Source organism: Arvicola amphibius, chromosome 10 (assembly GCF_903992535.2).
Source record: "Arvicola amphibius chromosome 10, mArvAmp1.2, whole genome shotgun sequence".
Classification (NCBI taxonomy): domain Eukaryota; kingdom Metazoa; phylum Chordata; class Mammalia; order Rodentia; family Cricetidae; genus Arvicola; species Arvicola amphibius.
In genome coordinates this window covers 96,743,041-96,758,269 of record NC_052056.1, presented here as the reverse complement: position 1 = coordinate 96,758,269, position 15,229 = coordinate 96,743,041, and the positions used below count along the sequence as shown (strand labels likewise).

The 15,229-nt window shown below is 39.3% G+C and overlaps 1 protein-coding gene across 1 annotated transcript in view; it reads left to right on the top strand.

The window, feature by feature from the left end:
• Window positions 1–1,946: 1,946 nt before the first annotated feature.
• Window positions 1,947–15,229, top strand: part of LOC119824438 (cytochrome P450 3A9-like) — a 69,186-nt gene continuing 55,903 nt past the window's right edge. The window contains exons 1-3 of the mRNA XM_038344565.2: window positions 1,947–2,682; window positions 3,426–3,655; window positions 4,721–4,844. Of these exons, the coding sequence (XP_038200493.1) occupies window positions 1,947–2,682; window positions 3,426–3,655; window positions 4,721–4,844 (1,090 nt within the window). The remainder of the gene's footprint in view (window positions 2,683–3,425; window positions 3,656–4,720; window positions 4,845–15,229) is intronic.

The following is a 15,229-nucleotide window of genomic DNA, read 5'->3' as shown; positions in this document are numbered from 1 at the left end:
GTAGTCTGGGCTTGCATCCATGTTCCCTTAGTGTCTGTAGCACATCTCTCCAAGACCTTCTGGCTTTCATGGTTTCCAGTGAGAAGTCAAGTGTAATTCTGATAGGTTTCCCTTTGTATGTTACTTGACCTTTTTCCTTTGCAGCTCTTAATATCTGTTCTTTATTCTGTATGTTTTGTGTTTTGGTTATTATATGGTGTGGGGATGCTTTCTTTTGATCCAGTCTATTTGGTGTTCTGTAGGCTTCTTGTACCTTCACAGGAATATCCTTCTTTAGGTTGGGGAAATTTTCTTCTATAATTTTGTTGAATATATTTTCTGGGCCTTTGAGTTGTAATTCTTTTCCTTCTTCTACATCAATTATTCATAGGTTTGGTCTTTTCATGGTGTCACAGATTTCCTAGATGTTTTGTGTTAAGAATTTGTTGGATTTGTTTTTTTCTTTAATCTGTGAGTTTATTTCCTCTATAGTATCTTCAGAGTCCGAGATTCTTTCTTCCATCTCTTGTATTCTGTTGGAAATACTTGTCTCTGTAGTTTCTGTTTGTTTACTCAGAATTTCCATTTCCAGTCTTCCCTCAGATTGTGTTTTCTTCATTACCTCCATTTCATTTTTCAGGTCTTGTACTGTTTCCCTTACCTGTTTGATTGCTTTTTCTTGTTTTTCTTGGGTATCTTTGAGAGATTTATTTATTTCGTCTACCTTTTTGTTTGTCATCTCCATTTCTCTATGGCAGCTTTTTACCTCCTGTTTAAGGTCCTCTATTATTTTCATAAAGTACTGTTTAAGGTCGATTTCTTCTATTTCCTCTGGAGTAGGGTGTACAATTCTTGTTGTTTCGGGATGCCTGGATTCTGGTGATGTCATGTTGCCTTTCGGGTTGTTGGAGTAGTTCTTGCATTGGCGCCTGCCCGTCTCTTTTTTCTTTTTTTTCTTTTTTTTTCCAGTTTATTTATTTTTTATTAAAAATTGCCATCTCCTCCCCTCCTCCTCCCCCTTCCCTCCCCTCCCCTCCACCCCCACTCCAACTCCCTCCCTCTTGAGGCCAAACAGCCATCAGGGTTCTCTACACTATGTTGCATCTCTTTTTTCAAATGGAGCTAGGATAGACTTGGTGTCTTGGTCCAATCTTTGCTGTGACTGAATCTGGGTGGCTCTCCTCAGTGCCGAATCAGGAGCTATTCCTTGCAGCACGATCTGAAGGAGCCAGCACTCCCTTGCCTGGAATCCTCAGACCTGCCTAGTGGGCAGCCTATCTCACCTCTGTGTGGGTGGCCTTGGTATAGGAGCAGGACACTTGAATACACTAGGGTAGGCTTGGGAGAGGTAGGGACGTTTGTACCAAAGACACCCCTGCACCAGGCGCTGGGGGCGGAGGGATGTGCTCTCTCCCAGGACAGGTTCCCCCAGGATAGCACACACTCACCTGTCCAGATGGAACTCCACAGCACTGAATCCGGGATTCCTGATAGCCCTGGGACCCCACAGGGACAAAAGGGCAAAGGTGGGGGCAGGGTAGGATGGAGTATCCCACAGAGAACCTAGCAGCACAATCTGAAGGAGGAGGAACTCCCTTGCCAGAATCCTCAGATCTCCCTGGAGGGCAGCCTCTCACCCCTTTCCCTCCACTGGTTCTTCTGTTTCAGGCTAATGGCTCCTTGCTGGGCAGGTATCTCAGACTAAGGCCCAGCTTGCCAGCAGCAAGCTGAGTGAGATAAAGGAACTCCCCCCTCACCACTGACTCCCAGCCCAGATAGGGGGCAAGCAGGGTGGTTTTGTGGCCCCTAAGGAGTGGAGTGGTGCTTTAGGGACGCTGGGATGGGATAGGAAGAGAAGGGCAGAAGGCGCGGGAAGAAACCCCTGCAGAATGACCAGAAAGATTCGGGGGTCAAGGAATGTCTGCAGAGACACACTTACCCTCCGCTGGGTCTTCTGTTTCAGGCTAATGGCTCCTTGCTGTGCAGGTATCTCCGGCATTGTCATTTTGATGGTTCATTTCAGCTGGACCTGGGTAGGACTGGTTCTCATAGAAGACCACAATGGGGCTGAGGTTCTATCAGACTTGAGAGAAGAGATGGACAGAAACAGAGTGTGTGTAGCTTTTGTAGAAATGATTCCAGACAACTTGGTTTACTTGGAATATTTTTCTAGAACTGATCTGCAGATCCAGAAATCATCTGCAAATGTGGTTATTATTTATGGTGACACTGAATCTTTTCATTCTATAATATTAAATATTTCACATACATTATTGAATTGGAAAGTCTGGGTAATGAATTCACAATGGGATACAACTACTGTTTTTCAATATTTCATATTTGATTCATTCCATGGGAGTCTCATTTTTGCACATCACCATAATGAGCTTTCAGATTTTAGGAAGTTTATCCAATCATACAACCCTTCCAAATATCCAGAAGACTTTTATCTTGCCCTCTTGTGGAATAGATTCTTCAATTGTTCTTTTTCTGGACTTGATTTTAAAATATTGGGTAACTGTCTACCCAATGTTTCCTTGGAAATGTTGCCTGAAAATATTTGGGAAATGGATATGACTGAAGAGAGTTACAATGCATATAATTCTATATATGCTGTGGCTCACAGTTTCCATGAGATGGCTCTCAAACAAGTACAAAGTGACCCCCATGGAAATGGGGAGGTAAATACCTACCTACCCTTGGGGGGGTAATTTCTTTCCATGTATATTTTACCAATAGTTCTATGACATATGAGGTTTAATAAAAGCACTTAAAACATGATTGTTTACTGTGGCAGGCTTTGCCAAAAGTCACCTGGAAGACTATATGTAATTAATCATCTAGAAGTCATTGCAAACACATGATAAATAGGTGGCAATAAAAAAAGTTTAAATGTGTGTGTGTTGTTATTTACTCTTGTTATAATTAACCTTAGAATCTTTTCATGATACTACACTCAATTGATACCCCATTATCTCTAAGTATATTTCAGAAGAGACTTGGAAAACTATATCTTAAACAATCAAATGCTATTAGATCTTTAAAGTTCAAATTCTGAAGCTATGTTTTTTTTCTAACTGACCATTTTATTATAGTTTTGACATAAAGACCACAATTTACAAACTGAAACCTTGAGTAGATTAATTAAATACTTGGATGTGTCTAGCACTTCAAGGTTATGGAAATTTTATTGAACCAGCATTCACTGATTAATCATTTTGTTTGCTTGTTATTGTATTTTTGGATGTCACTTCTTTTTTTTGAAACTAACTAAAATCCTAGAAACGTTATGATATGTTCATTTTGGTCTTTATCCATTAAAATATTGGTAGTTTGGTATATCTGGCAATTAATTTCAGGGATCTAGAACAATGAGATCCATTGCTTCACTGGGTTCTGTTGAAGCTTTCTGAGAATAATTCATCATCAAATTATTCATCTCTTTTAGCTTCACCCTTTTCTCAAGAATATCCATTTCAAAAATGGTGCTGGAAGCCTTGTGATTTTGGATTCACAATGGAAATTGAATATAGAATATGATATTCTCAACTTCTGGAATTTCCCAAATGGTCTCAGACAAAAGGTGAAAGTTGGAACATTTTCTCCAAAGGCTCTACAAGGCCAAGAACTGTTTTTGTCTAACCACAGGATACAATGGCCTATAGGATTTACAGAGGTGGGCTGGATCTTATCTCATTGCTTTGATTCCTATGTCATTAAACATTTGTTTATGGATGTAATTATTGGTGGTTCCTTGCTCAGTGCCCAACTGTATGCATGAAACTATTGTCATATGAGGGAAGTTTTGCTGCCTTATTCTGAGTAATAGATTATTTTTCCTTACTTTTTCTATGAGCAATTATTTCTAGTCAAAAAATACAGTGCTTATATTTTGAGATTTCATTCCTGTCCCCAAACCACCTGACAAGTGTAGTAATTTGACTCCCAGATTAGGAAATATCAGTGCATGGTCATTTTGTTTTCAGGCACCTGGCAATGCACAGTAGCATGGAGAAAACTTGTGCTTGGCTTAATTTCATTTCTTGCTCCTGAAAAAGCAAGCAATTTGTCAAACAACCCAAGAAAATAAGTCAAATGTAAGTTAAGAACATAGACTTTATTGGGTCACACTTGGTGTGAAGTGTTCATAATGATTCAGGAAATCATGTTGGCCAAGCCTGAGAAAGTTGCATCTTCAGTCAGGAAGTAGATCAAGATGAACTTTCTCTTCACATTCTTCTTTGTTTTTCTTTCAGTCCTTAACACAGCCAATGAAACAGTGCTAATCATAGAATGTGTCTTTCAATGTCAAGTACCCTATTGTAGATCATCTCTCACAAAAAGTCACAAATGATTAGTTTATATGGTAATTATTAATTCTGTAAAGTTGCAAAAGTAAATTAAACATCACCACTGGGAAACAAATCTGCTTACTCCAGCTGTCAGGAAGTACACAATAGGATCACTACGGTATTAGAGTTGTCCTTTTAGACATATACTCAATGACCTAACTTCTACTTATTTTGCCCTACCTCTTATTTGGACAATTGTTTGGATTTCTACTGTCTTTGGATTATTGTCTAAATACATTGAAATTTGAAGCAGTGCATCAAAACAAGAATCTGCAAATAATAAATACACAAATCTTGTCATTTCGTTGTTCAATATTAAAAAATAATATTTTATTGTTTTAAAAGTGTAGTTTCCTAAGTATTTCCTATTATAAATATTTAATTCTCAGCTTCCTCACTCTGTGTGCAATGAGAGCTGTGTTCCTGGTTTCAGAAAATCTCCCCTCGAGGGTTCAGCTGTATGTTGCTATGATTGCACTCCTTGTCCAGACAATGAGATTTCTAATGAGACAGGTAAGTGACAGTCTAAATGGGGTATTGACCACCTCTCCACGGTGTCCTAGAATGTCTAAGAAGATGGACAAGTTCTATGAAGGAAGAGTACAGATATGTCCTGTGATTCTTAAAGTTAGAAGTAAAAAGATTTTAGTTCATTCTATCATCATTTAAAATGGTGCTCTGGCCATTGAAACTCACACTTGATTTACATTGTTGATCCACTACAGTCATTGTTCCATTCAGAGAATCACTTGACCATTCACAGAGAAGTCTGCTTCATTTCACCATGGCATTTAAAACGCGCGCACACACACACACACACACACACACACACCTGACATTTCTTGTATTTCAAAGCATATTTAGTTCATAGTTAGCAAACATTTAAGCGTTGGATCCTTGTAACCCTTAGACACGTGATTTCAGTCATGGTTGTAGGTTCATCAGAGGTGATCAGAAAGGTCATATATGATTTACCCATTGACATGTTAAAAATTATTTATTTTACTTTTTTTCATTTTACTTAATCTGTGAGTGTTTTGTCTGCATGCATGTATGTGTGAAATATACCTTTGTGATGCACATCAAACTTAAGAGGGCATCAGATCAGCTTGAGGTGGAGTCACAGTAGCACTGACCAACATGTGGGTGCTTGCAACTGAAACCAGTTACTCCTTAAGATTAACAGGCATCCTGACCATGGAACCATTTATGTAACTTCATCATTTTGATGTCCAGCACAAACAACTTTCAACATTTCTTTAATGTGTATCTTTTTGTCCCTGTTTTTCTAAATACCTTTGTACTAAAAATATCAAGCTACGTAACTTCCATGGAGAGGGATATAATTTTCTTTTTTAATTTATTTTTTGAAGAAAACAAACTATCTTTTTTCATTATACATACCAATCTAAGTTCCCACTCCTTCCTCTCCTACCATTCCCTGAACATACAGTCCCACCTCACCCACAAACAATTCTCAGAGAAGGTAAGGCACATTGCTTTGGGGAGCATCCAAGGCCATCCCTACTATATCTAGGCTAAATAAGATATTCATTCAAAGAAAATGAGTTCCCAAAAAGCCAGTACAACAGTAGGGGAAAATCTTGGTGCCACTGACAGTGGCCTCTCAATCTGCCCCAGCCACACAACTGTGAACGACATTCAAAGGGACTAGTTTGGTCCTATGCCTATTCCTTCCAAGTCTGGCTGGAGTTGGTGAGCTCCCATTAGCTGAGGTAGACTGTTTCAGTGGGTGTACCCCTCATGGTCTTGACTTCTTTGCTCATATTCTCACTCTTGAAGTAGACGTTGGGAGTTCAGTCCAGTGTTCTGAAGTGGGTCTCTGCCTCTGTTTCCATCAATTGCTGGATATAGGTTCTATGGTCATATTTAAGATATTCATCAGTCTGACTACAGGCCAAGTCAAGATCAGGCCCCTTCTACTCTATTGCTTAGGGTCTTTTCTGGGGTCATCCTTGTGGATTCTTGAGAATTTCTCTAGAGCCAGGTTTTTTGTTAACCCTATAATGGCTCCCACAATCAATATATATCTTTCCTTGCTCTCATCTCTGTCATTCCTGCTTCTCAATTATCCCATTCCCTTAAGTTCTCCTAACCACTCTCCCTTCTCCCCCACCCCCATGCTCCCAATCTTGTCAGGCAATCTTGTCTGTTTAAGCTTTCAAGGTGGAATTATATATGTTTTTCTTAGGGTTCACCTCATTACTTAGCTTTTTATAGGATCATGAACTATAGGCTCAACATCCTTTATTTATAGCTAGTATCCATTTATGAGTGAGTACATACCATATTCATTTTGGGGGGGTCTAGGTTACCTCACTCAGAATAGTGTTTTCTAATTTTATCCATTTGCATGCAAAATTCAAAATGACTTTTTTCCCACTGAGTAGTAGTCTAATGTGTAAATATGTCACACTTTCTTTATCCATCCATTGGTTGAGGGGCATCTAGGTTATTTCCAGGTTTTGGGTATTACAAATATGCTGCTATGAACATAGTTGAACAAATTCCTTTGTAGCATGATTGAGCATCTTTAGGGTATATTCTTAAGAGTGGTATTGCTGAATCCTGAGGTAAGTTGATTCACAATTTTCTGAGAAGATGCCATACTGATTTCCAGAGTGGTTGTACAAGTTTGCATTCCCACCAGTAGTGGATTAGTGTTCCCCTTACTCCACATCCTCTCCAGCATAAACTATCATTAGTGTTTTTGATCTTAGCCATTCTGACGGGTATAAGATGGAATCTCAGAGGTATTTTGATTTTCATTTTCCTGATAGCTAAGAAAGTTAAACATGTCCTTAAGTATCTTTTAGCCATTTGAGATTCTTCTGTTGAGAATTCTTTGTTTAGTTCTGTACCCTATTTTTAATTGGATTATTTGAAATTTTGATGTCTAATTCCTTAAGTTTGTTATATATTTTGGAGATCAGTCCTTTTTCTGATATGGGGTTGATGAAGATCTTTTCCCATTTAGTAGGCTACCTTTCTGTCTTATTGACAGTGCCCTTTGCTTTACAGATGCTTCTAAGTTTCAGTAGGTTCCATTTATTTATTGTTGCTCTTATTGTCTATGCTACTGGCATCATATTTAGGAAGTCATCTCTTGTGCCCATGCATTGAAGACTATTTCCAATATTCTCTTCTATCAGGTTCAGTGTGGTCAGATTTATATTGAAGTCTTTACTGCATTTGGACTTGAGTTTTTGAACAGGGATAGATATGGATATATTTTCATTCTTCTACATGTTGACATCCAGTTATGCCAGCACCATTTGTTGAAGATGCTTTCTTTTTTCCATTGTATAATTTTAGCTTCTTTGTCAAAAATCAGGTGTTTATAGGTGTGTGGATTAATATCCACACCTTCAATTCGATTCCATTGTCCAACATCTCTGTTCTTATGCCGATACCAAGCTGTTTTCATTACTGTATCTCTGTAATAGAGCTTAATGTCAGGGATGCAATGCCTCCAGAAGTTCCTTTATTGTATAGGATTGTTTTGGCTATCCTGGGTTTTTTGTTTTTCCATATAAAGCTGATTATTGATCTTTCAAAATCTGTGAATAATTTTGTTAGGATTTTAATAAGGATTGCATTGAATCTATAGATTGCTTTTGGTAGGATTGCAATTTTTAGTATGTTGATCCTACCTATCCAACATCATGGGAGGCCTTGTTATTTTCTGTTATCTTCTTCAATTTCATTCTTCAAAGACTTAAAGTTCTTGTCGAAAAGGTCTTTCACTTCTTTGGTTAGTGTTATCCCAAGATATTCTATGTTATTTATGGCTATTGCGAAAGGTGGCGTTTCTCTGATTTTACTGTCAGCTTCTTTATCATTTGTGTATAGGAGGGCTAATAATTTTTTTTAGTTTATCTTGTATCCTGCCACATCACTGAAGGTATTGATATGCTGTAGGAGTTCCCTGGTAGAGATTTTGGGGTCAGTTATATATACTACCATCTCATCTGCAAATAATGAAAGTTTGACTTCTTCCATTCAAATTTGAATCCCCTTGATCTCATTTGATTGTTTTACTGCTATAGCTAAAATTCAGGAACTATGTTGAAGAGATATGGAAAGAGTTGACAGCCTTGTCTTGTTCCTAATTTTAGTGTAATTGCTTTGAGTTCTTCTCCATTTAATTTGATGTTGGCTGTCAGCTTTCTGTATATGACTTTATTATATTTAGGTATGTTCCTTTATCCCTGATCTTTTCAAAACCTTTATCATGAAGGAGTGTTTGATTTTTTTAAATGCTTTTTTAGCATCTAATAAAATTATCATATGGTTCTTTTTCTTGTTTATTTATATGATGGTTTACATTGATGGATTTTTATATGTTGAACCATCCCTGCATCTCTGTATTGAAACTGACTTGATCATAGTGGATATATTTTTTTTTGTTTTCCTGGATTCATTTTGCCAGTAATTTATGCAGTATTTTTGCAACCATTTTCATGAGTGAGATTGGTCTCTGATTTTTTTTCTTGGTTGTTGTTTTTATTAATTTTTTAATATTATTAAAAATTTCCATCTCCTTCCCTCCTCCCTCTTTCCTCCCCTCCCCTCCATCCAAACCCCCACTCCCTCCCTCTCCAAGCCAAAGAGCCATCAGGGTTCCCTACACTATGTTAAGTCCAAAGTCCTCCCAACTCCCCCCCCCCAGGTCCAGGAAGGTGAGCAACCAAATTGACAAGGCTCACACAGAGCCCGTCCATGCCATAGAATCAAAGCCCATCGCCATTGTCCTCGGCTTCTCAGTCATTCTCCACCGTCAGCCACATTCAGAGAGTCCAGTTTGATCACATGTTCCATCAGTCCCATTCCAACTGGTCTGGGTGATCTCCCGTTAGTTCTGTCCCACCGTCTCAGTGGGTGAACACACCCCTCATGGTCCTGACTTTCTTTCTCATGTTCTCCCTCCTTTTGCTCCTCATTTGGACCTTGGGAGCTCAGCTCAGTTCAGTGCTCCAATGTGGGGCTCGGTCTCTATCTCCATCCATCGCCAGATGAAGGTTCTATGGGGATATGGAAGATGTTCATCAGTATGGCTATAGGATCTGGCCTTTTCCGACTCCCTCTCCTCAGCTGCCCAAGGAACTAGCTGGGGGCATCTCCCTGGATACCCGGGAACCCCTCTAGAGTCAAGTCTCTTGAGAACCCTAAAATGGCTCCCTTAATTAAGATATATGCTTCCCTGCTCCCATATCCACCCTTCCTATATCCCAAACATCCCATTCCCCCAAGCTCTCCTCATCCTCCCCCTCACACTTTTCTCTCCCCATCTCCCATTGCCCCCATCCCACCCTGCCCACAAGTTCCCAATTTTTGCCTGGCAATCTTGTCTACTTCCAATATCCAGGAGGATAACTCTATGTTTTTCTTTGGGTTCACCTTCTTATTATCTTCTCAGGGATCCCGAATTATAGGCTCAATGTCCTTTAATTATGGCTAGAAACCGATTATGAGTGAGTACATCCCATGTTCATCTTTTTGGGCCTGAGTTACCTCACTCGGGATGGTGTTTTCTACTTCCATCCATTTGCATGCAAAATTCAAGAAGTCATTGTTTTTTATCGCTGACTAGTACTCTAATATGTATATATTCCACAGTTTCTTCATCCATTCTTCCACTGAAGGGCATCTAGGTTGTTTCCAGGTTCTGGCTATTACAAATAATGCTGCTATGAACATAGTTGAACAAATGCTTTTGTAGTATGATTGGGCATCTCTTAGGTATATTCCCAAGAGTGGGATTGCTGGGTCCTGGGGTAGGTGGATCCCAAATTTCCTAAGAAACCGCCACACTGCTTTCCAAAGTGGTTGCATAAGTTTGCATTCCCACCAGCAATGGATGAGTGTACTCCTTACCCCACAACCTCTCCAGCAAAGGCTATCATTGGTGTTTTTGATTTTAGCCAATCTGACAGGTGTAAGATGGTATCTCAAAGTTGTTTTGATTTGCATTTCCCTGATTGCTAAGGAGGTTGAGCATGACCTTAAGTGTCTTTTGGCCATTTGAACTTCTTCTGTGGAGAATTCTCTGTTCAGTTCAGTGCCCCATATTTTGATTGGGTTAATTAGCATTTTAAAGTCTAGTCTCTTGAGTTCCTTATATATTTTGGAGATCAGACCTTTGTCAGTTGTGGGGTTGGTGAAAATCATTTCCCAGTCAGTAGGCTGCCTTTGTGTCTTAGTGGCAGTGTCCTTTGCTTTACAGAAGCTGCTCAGCTTCAGGAGGTCCCATTTATTTAATGATGCCCTTAATGTCTGTGCTTCTGGAGTTATACATAGGAAACGGTCTCCTGTGCCCATATGTTGTAGAGTACTCCCCAGTAGTTTTTGTATCAGGGTAACTGTAGCCTGATGAGTTTGTCAATGTTCCTTCTGTTTCTATTATGTGGACCACTTTGAGGAGTATAGGTATTAGCTCTTCTTGGAAGTTTTGGTAGAATTCTGCACTAAAATCATCCTGTCCTGGGCTCTTTTTGGCTGGGAGGTTTTTGATGACAGCTTTCATTTACTTGCAGTTTATAGGTCTATTTAAATTGTTCACCTAGTATATATTTAATTTCAGTATATGGTATCCACCTAGAAAATTTTCCATTTCTTTTATATTTATCAATTTTGTAATATACAGGTTTTGTCGTATGACTTAATGATTCTTTGTATTTCCTCAGTGTCTGTTGTTATGTCCCCCTTTTCATTTCTGATTTTCTGGATTTGGATATTCTCTCTGTGCTTTTGATTAGTTTGGATAAGGGTTTGTCTATATTGTTGATTTTCTCAAAGAACCAGCTCTTTGTTTTGTTGATTCTTTGTATTGTTTTCTTTGTTTCTACTTTGTTAATTTCAGCCCTCAATTTGATTATTTCCTGTCTTCTACTCCTCCTGGTGAGTCTTCTTCTTTTTGTTCTAGAGTTTTCAGGTTTGATGTTAAGTCACTAATGTTAGCTTTCTCCATTTTCTTTATGTGGGCACTTAGTGCTATGAACTTTTAACTTAGAACTGCTTTCATAGTGTCCCATAGGTTTGGATACTATGTGCCTTCAGTTTCATTGAATTCTAGAAAGTCTTTAACTTCCTTCTTAATTTCTTTCTTGATGCAGGGGTGGTTCAGTAGTTCATTGTTCAATTTCTATGAGTCTATATGCTTTCTGAGAGTAGTATTATTGTTACAATCTGATTTTAATCCATGGTGATACAATAAGATACAGGGGGGTTACTCCAATTCTTTTTAAAACTGTTGACATTTACTTTGTTACTAAGTATGTGATCAGTTGTAGAGAAGGTTCCATGAGGTGCCAAGAAGAAGGTATATTCTTTTGTGTTTGGGTGATATGTTCTATAGATGTCATGACATCTGTTATTTCTCTTATTTCTCTGAGAAGTTTCTGCCTGGTTTGCTTGTCCATTGACAAGAGTGTAGTACTGAAGTATTCTACTAACAGTGTGTGAGGTTTAATGTGTGATTTAAGCTTTAATAATGTTTCCTTTACTCCAAAGCAACAGAGAAACTATGTCTTGAAACCCCCCCCAAAAAAATAATAATGTTTCCTTTACATTTGTGGGTGCTCTTGTATTAGGGCATAGATATTCAGGATTTGAGACTACATCTTGATGAATTGTTCCTGTTATGAGTATAAAGTGTCTTTCTCCAGTTTTTCTGATTGATTTTCACTTGAAATTTCTTTTGTTAGATATTAGGATAGCTACATCAACTTGTTTCTTATGTCCATTTGATTGGAAAACCTGTTCCCAAACCTTGACTCTGAGGTAGTGTCTGTCTTTGAGGTTGAGGTGTTTCTTGTATACAGCAGAAGACTTGATCCTGGTTTTGTATCCATTCTCTTAGCCTGTGTCTGTTTATAGGTGAATTGAATTCATTGATATTAAGAGATATTAATGACCAGTGGTTGTTAATTCCTGTTATTTTTTGGTAGTAATGTTTGTGTGTTTCCCTTCTTTGGGTTTTGCTGGTGGAGTCTTAAGTTTTGCCTGTGTTCTTGTGGGTGCAGTTAGCATCCTTGAGTTGGGGTTTTTCTTCTAGTACTTTCTGTAGGGCTGGGTTTGTGTGTATCTATTGTTTAAATCTGTTTTGTCATGAAATTTTTTGCTTTTCCCATCAATGGTGAATGAAAGCTTTAATAAGTTTAGTAGTATGGGCTTTTAGGTCTCTAATGTCTGCAGCACATCTTTCCAGGACCTTATGGCTTTTATGGTTTTTACTGAGAAGATGAGTGTAATTCTGATAGGTATACCTTTATATGTTACATGACATTTTTCCTTTGCAACTCTTAATATTCTTTTTTTATTCCATATGGTTTTTGTCTTGATTATTATATGCTAAGAGGATGTTTCTTTTGTTTTGTTTTTTTATCCAGTCTATTTGGTGTTTTGTAATCTTCTTGTACCTTCAAAGGGATATCCTTCTTTAGGTTGGGAAAGTTTTTTCTATGATTTCATTGAATATATTGTCTGTGTCTTTGAGCTGGAGTTCATCTCTTTCTTCTTCTACCCCTATTATTTTTAGGCTTGATCTTTTCATGGTGTTCCAGATTTCCTGGATTTTTGTTGGATTTAACATTTTCTTTGACAGATGAGTCTATTTCCTCTATAGTATATTCAACATTTGAGATTCTTTCTTCCATCTCTTTATTCTGTTGGTTATGCCTGCATTTTTAGTTCCTGTCCATTAACCTAGAATTTCCATATCCATAATTCCCTTGTCTTTTATTTTCTTTATTACCTCTATTTCAGTCTTCGAGTTTTGAACTGTTTGTTTCACCTGTTTGATTGTTTTTTTTTCCCCCTCAGGTTTCTTGGGTTTCTTTTAGGGATTTACCAATTTCTTCCAATTTTTTGTTTGTCTTGTCCTCCATTTCTTTGAGGGAGTTTTTCATTTCCTTTTCAAAGGTCTCCATAATTTTCATAAAATTACATTTAATGTTGTTTTCTTCTGCTTCTCCTGGGTTACGATGATCAAGTCTTCCTGTTGTATGACCTTTGGGTTCTAGTGTTACCATGTTGCTTTTTAGGTTGTTGGATGAATTCTTGCATTGATACCTACCCATCTCTTCCTTCAAATGAGGCCAGCAGTGTCTTTGCACCTTTGTCCAATCCTTGCAGTGGCTTTCTCAGTGATTGGGAATTTTTCTTGCTCTGCTCTGCTCTGTCAATATCTGTGTATCGGGAAGCCTTTGGGTCTCTCTAAGCCTGCTCTCTTGGTCTTCTCTCCTGGATAACTCTCTTGATCCTGTTTCTTGATCCCCTCAGGGATGTAGCAAGTTTTGGACCCCTCAATGTTGTAGCAACCTCTTGATCCCCTCAATATTGGACCAAGCTCTTATTCCCCTCAGTATCAGAGCAATGTTTCAGAGTTCCACCGAGGTTGCAGGATGATAGGTGAGTTTGCAGGCAGGGTGGTGCTAGTAGCTTTGAGGGTCTGGTGAATGGGGTTAGGTTTTGAGGGAGCCTACCTGCAGGAAACTCTTCTGCTGGCTGGCTAGAAAAACTCAGGGAGTTGGGGGAGGGACTCAGGGTTTTGTCCCATTGTGGAGATCCTAGAGAGTGGGATGTCCTGCTGCATGGATGTTCATTCACCTCCTAAGTTCCCTCAGTACTAGAGCAAGCTGTGTTTCAGAGTTCCACTGAGGTTCTAGGAGGATAGATAAGATTGCAGGTGGGGTGGGGCTAGTAGCTTGGAGGGTCCAGTAGATGGGATTGGGTTTTGGGGGAGCCTACCTGCAGAAAATTCCTGCCAGCTGGCTAGAAAAGCCAAGGGAGTTGGGGGAGAGGCCTGGGGTTTTGTCCCACTGTGGAGGTCCTAGAGAATGGGGTGTCCTACCTCAGGGCTGTTCACTCACCTCTTAAGTCCCCTCAGTATTGTAGCAAGCTGTGTTTCAGAGTTCCACTGAGGTTGCAGGAAGATAGGCGAGTTTGGGGGTGGGATGGGACTAGTAGTACAGAAGATCATGTGGAGAGGGTTGAGTTTGGGGGGAGCCTACCTGCAGGAAGCTCTCCTGCTGGCTCGGAGAGTGATATCTTTCAGTAACGTTAAGTATTAAAGATCTAAAACATGTGTAGACCAGAATATATCCATTAGGGAGGTATGTCAAAAAGCTTTTATGGACTCTTATACTGAACACATTTTTTAAATAAACAGTAGTTATGTATCATGAATTTGAATCTAGATTTGTATCATGTCTTTGTTAATTTGATTAACATAAGCTAAAAATGTGAGAAGTACTCATTAACTCATTGTGTAGAAATGACCCTATTTTATAGAAAGTCAGGACCATGAGGGGTGCGTTCACCCACTGAGACTGTGGGACAGAACTAACGGGAGGTCACCAAGACCAGTTGGAATGGGACTGATGGAACATGCAATCAAACCGGACTCTCTGAATGAGGCTGACAGTGGAGGATGACTGAGAAGCCAAGGACAATGGCGATAGGCTTTGATTCTATGGCATGGACGGGCTCTGTGTGAGCCTTGTCAATTTGGTTGCTCACCTTCCTGGACCTGGGGGGAGTTGGGAGGACCTTGGACTTCCCACAGGGCAGGGAACCCTTACTGTCCTGGGATACCTCTGTTCCATGGCACTCAGAATCTACACTCTGGCTTACCTGTCCAAGAACCTGCCTGACACATTCAATGAAGCCAAGTTCATGACTTTCAGCACGTTGGTGTTCTTCAGTGTATGGGTGACCTTCCTCCCTGTCTACCACAGCACCAAGGGGAAACTCATGGTAGCCATGGAAGTCTTCTCTATCCTAGCTTCCAGTGCAGACCTCCTAGGCTGCATCTTTGTCCCCAAGTGCTATATTATTTTGTTCAGACCAGATAGGAATGTGCTTCCTCATGTCAG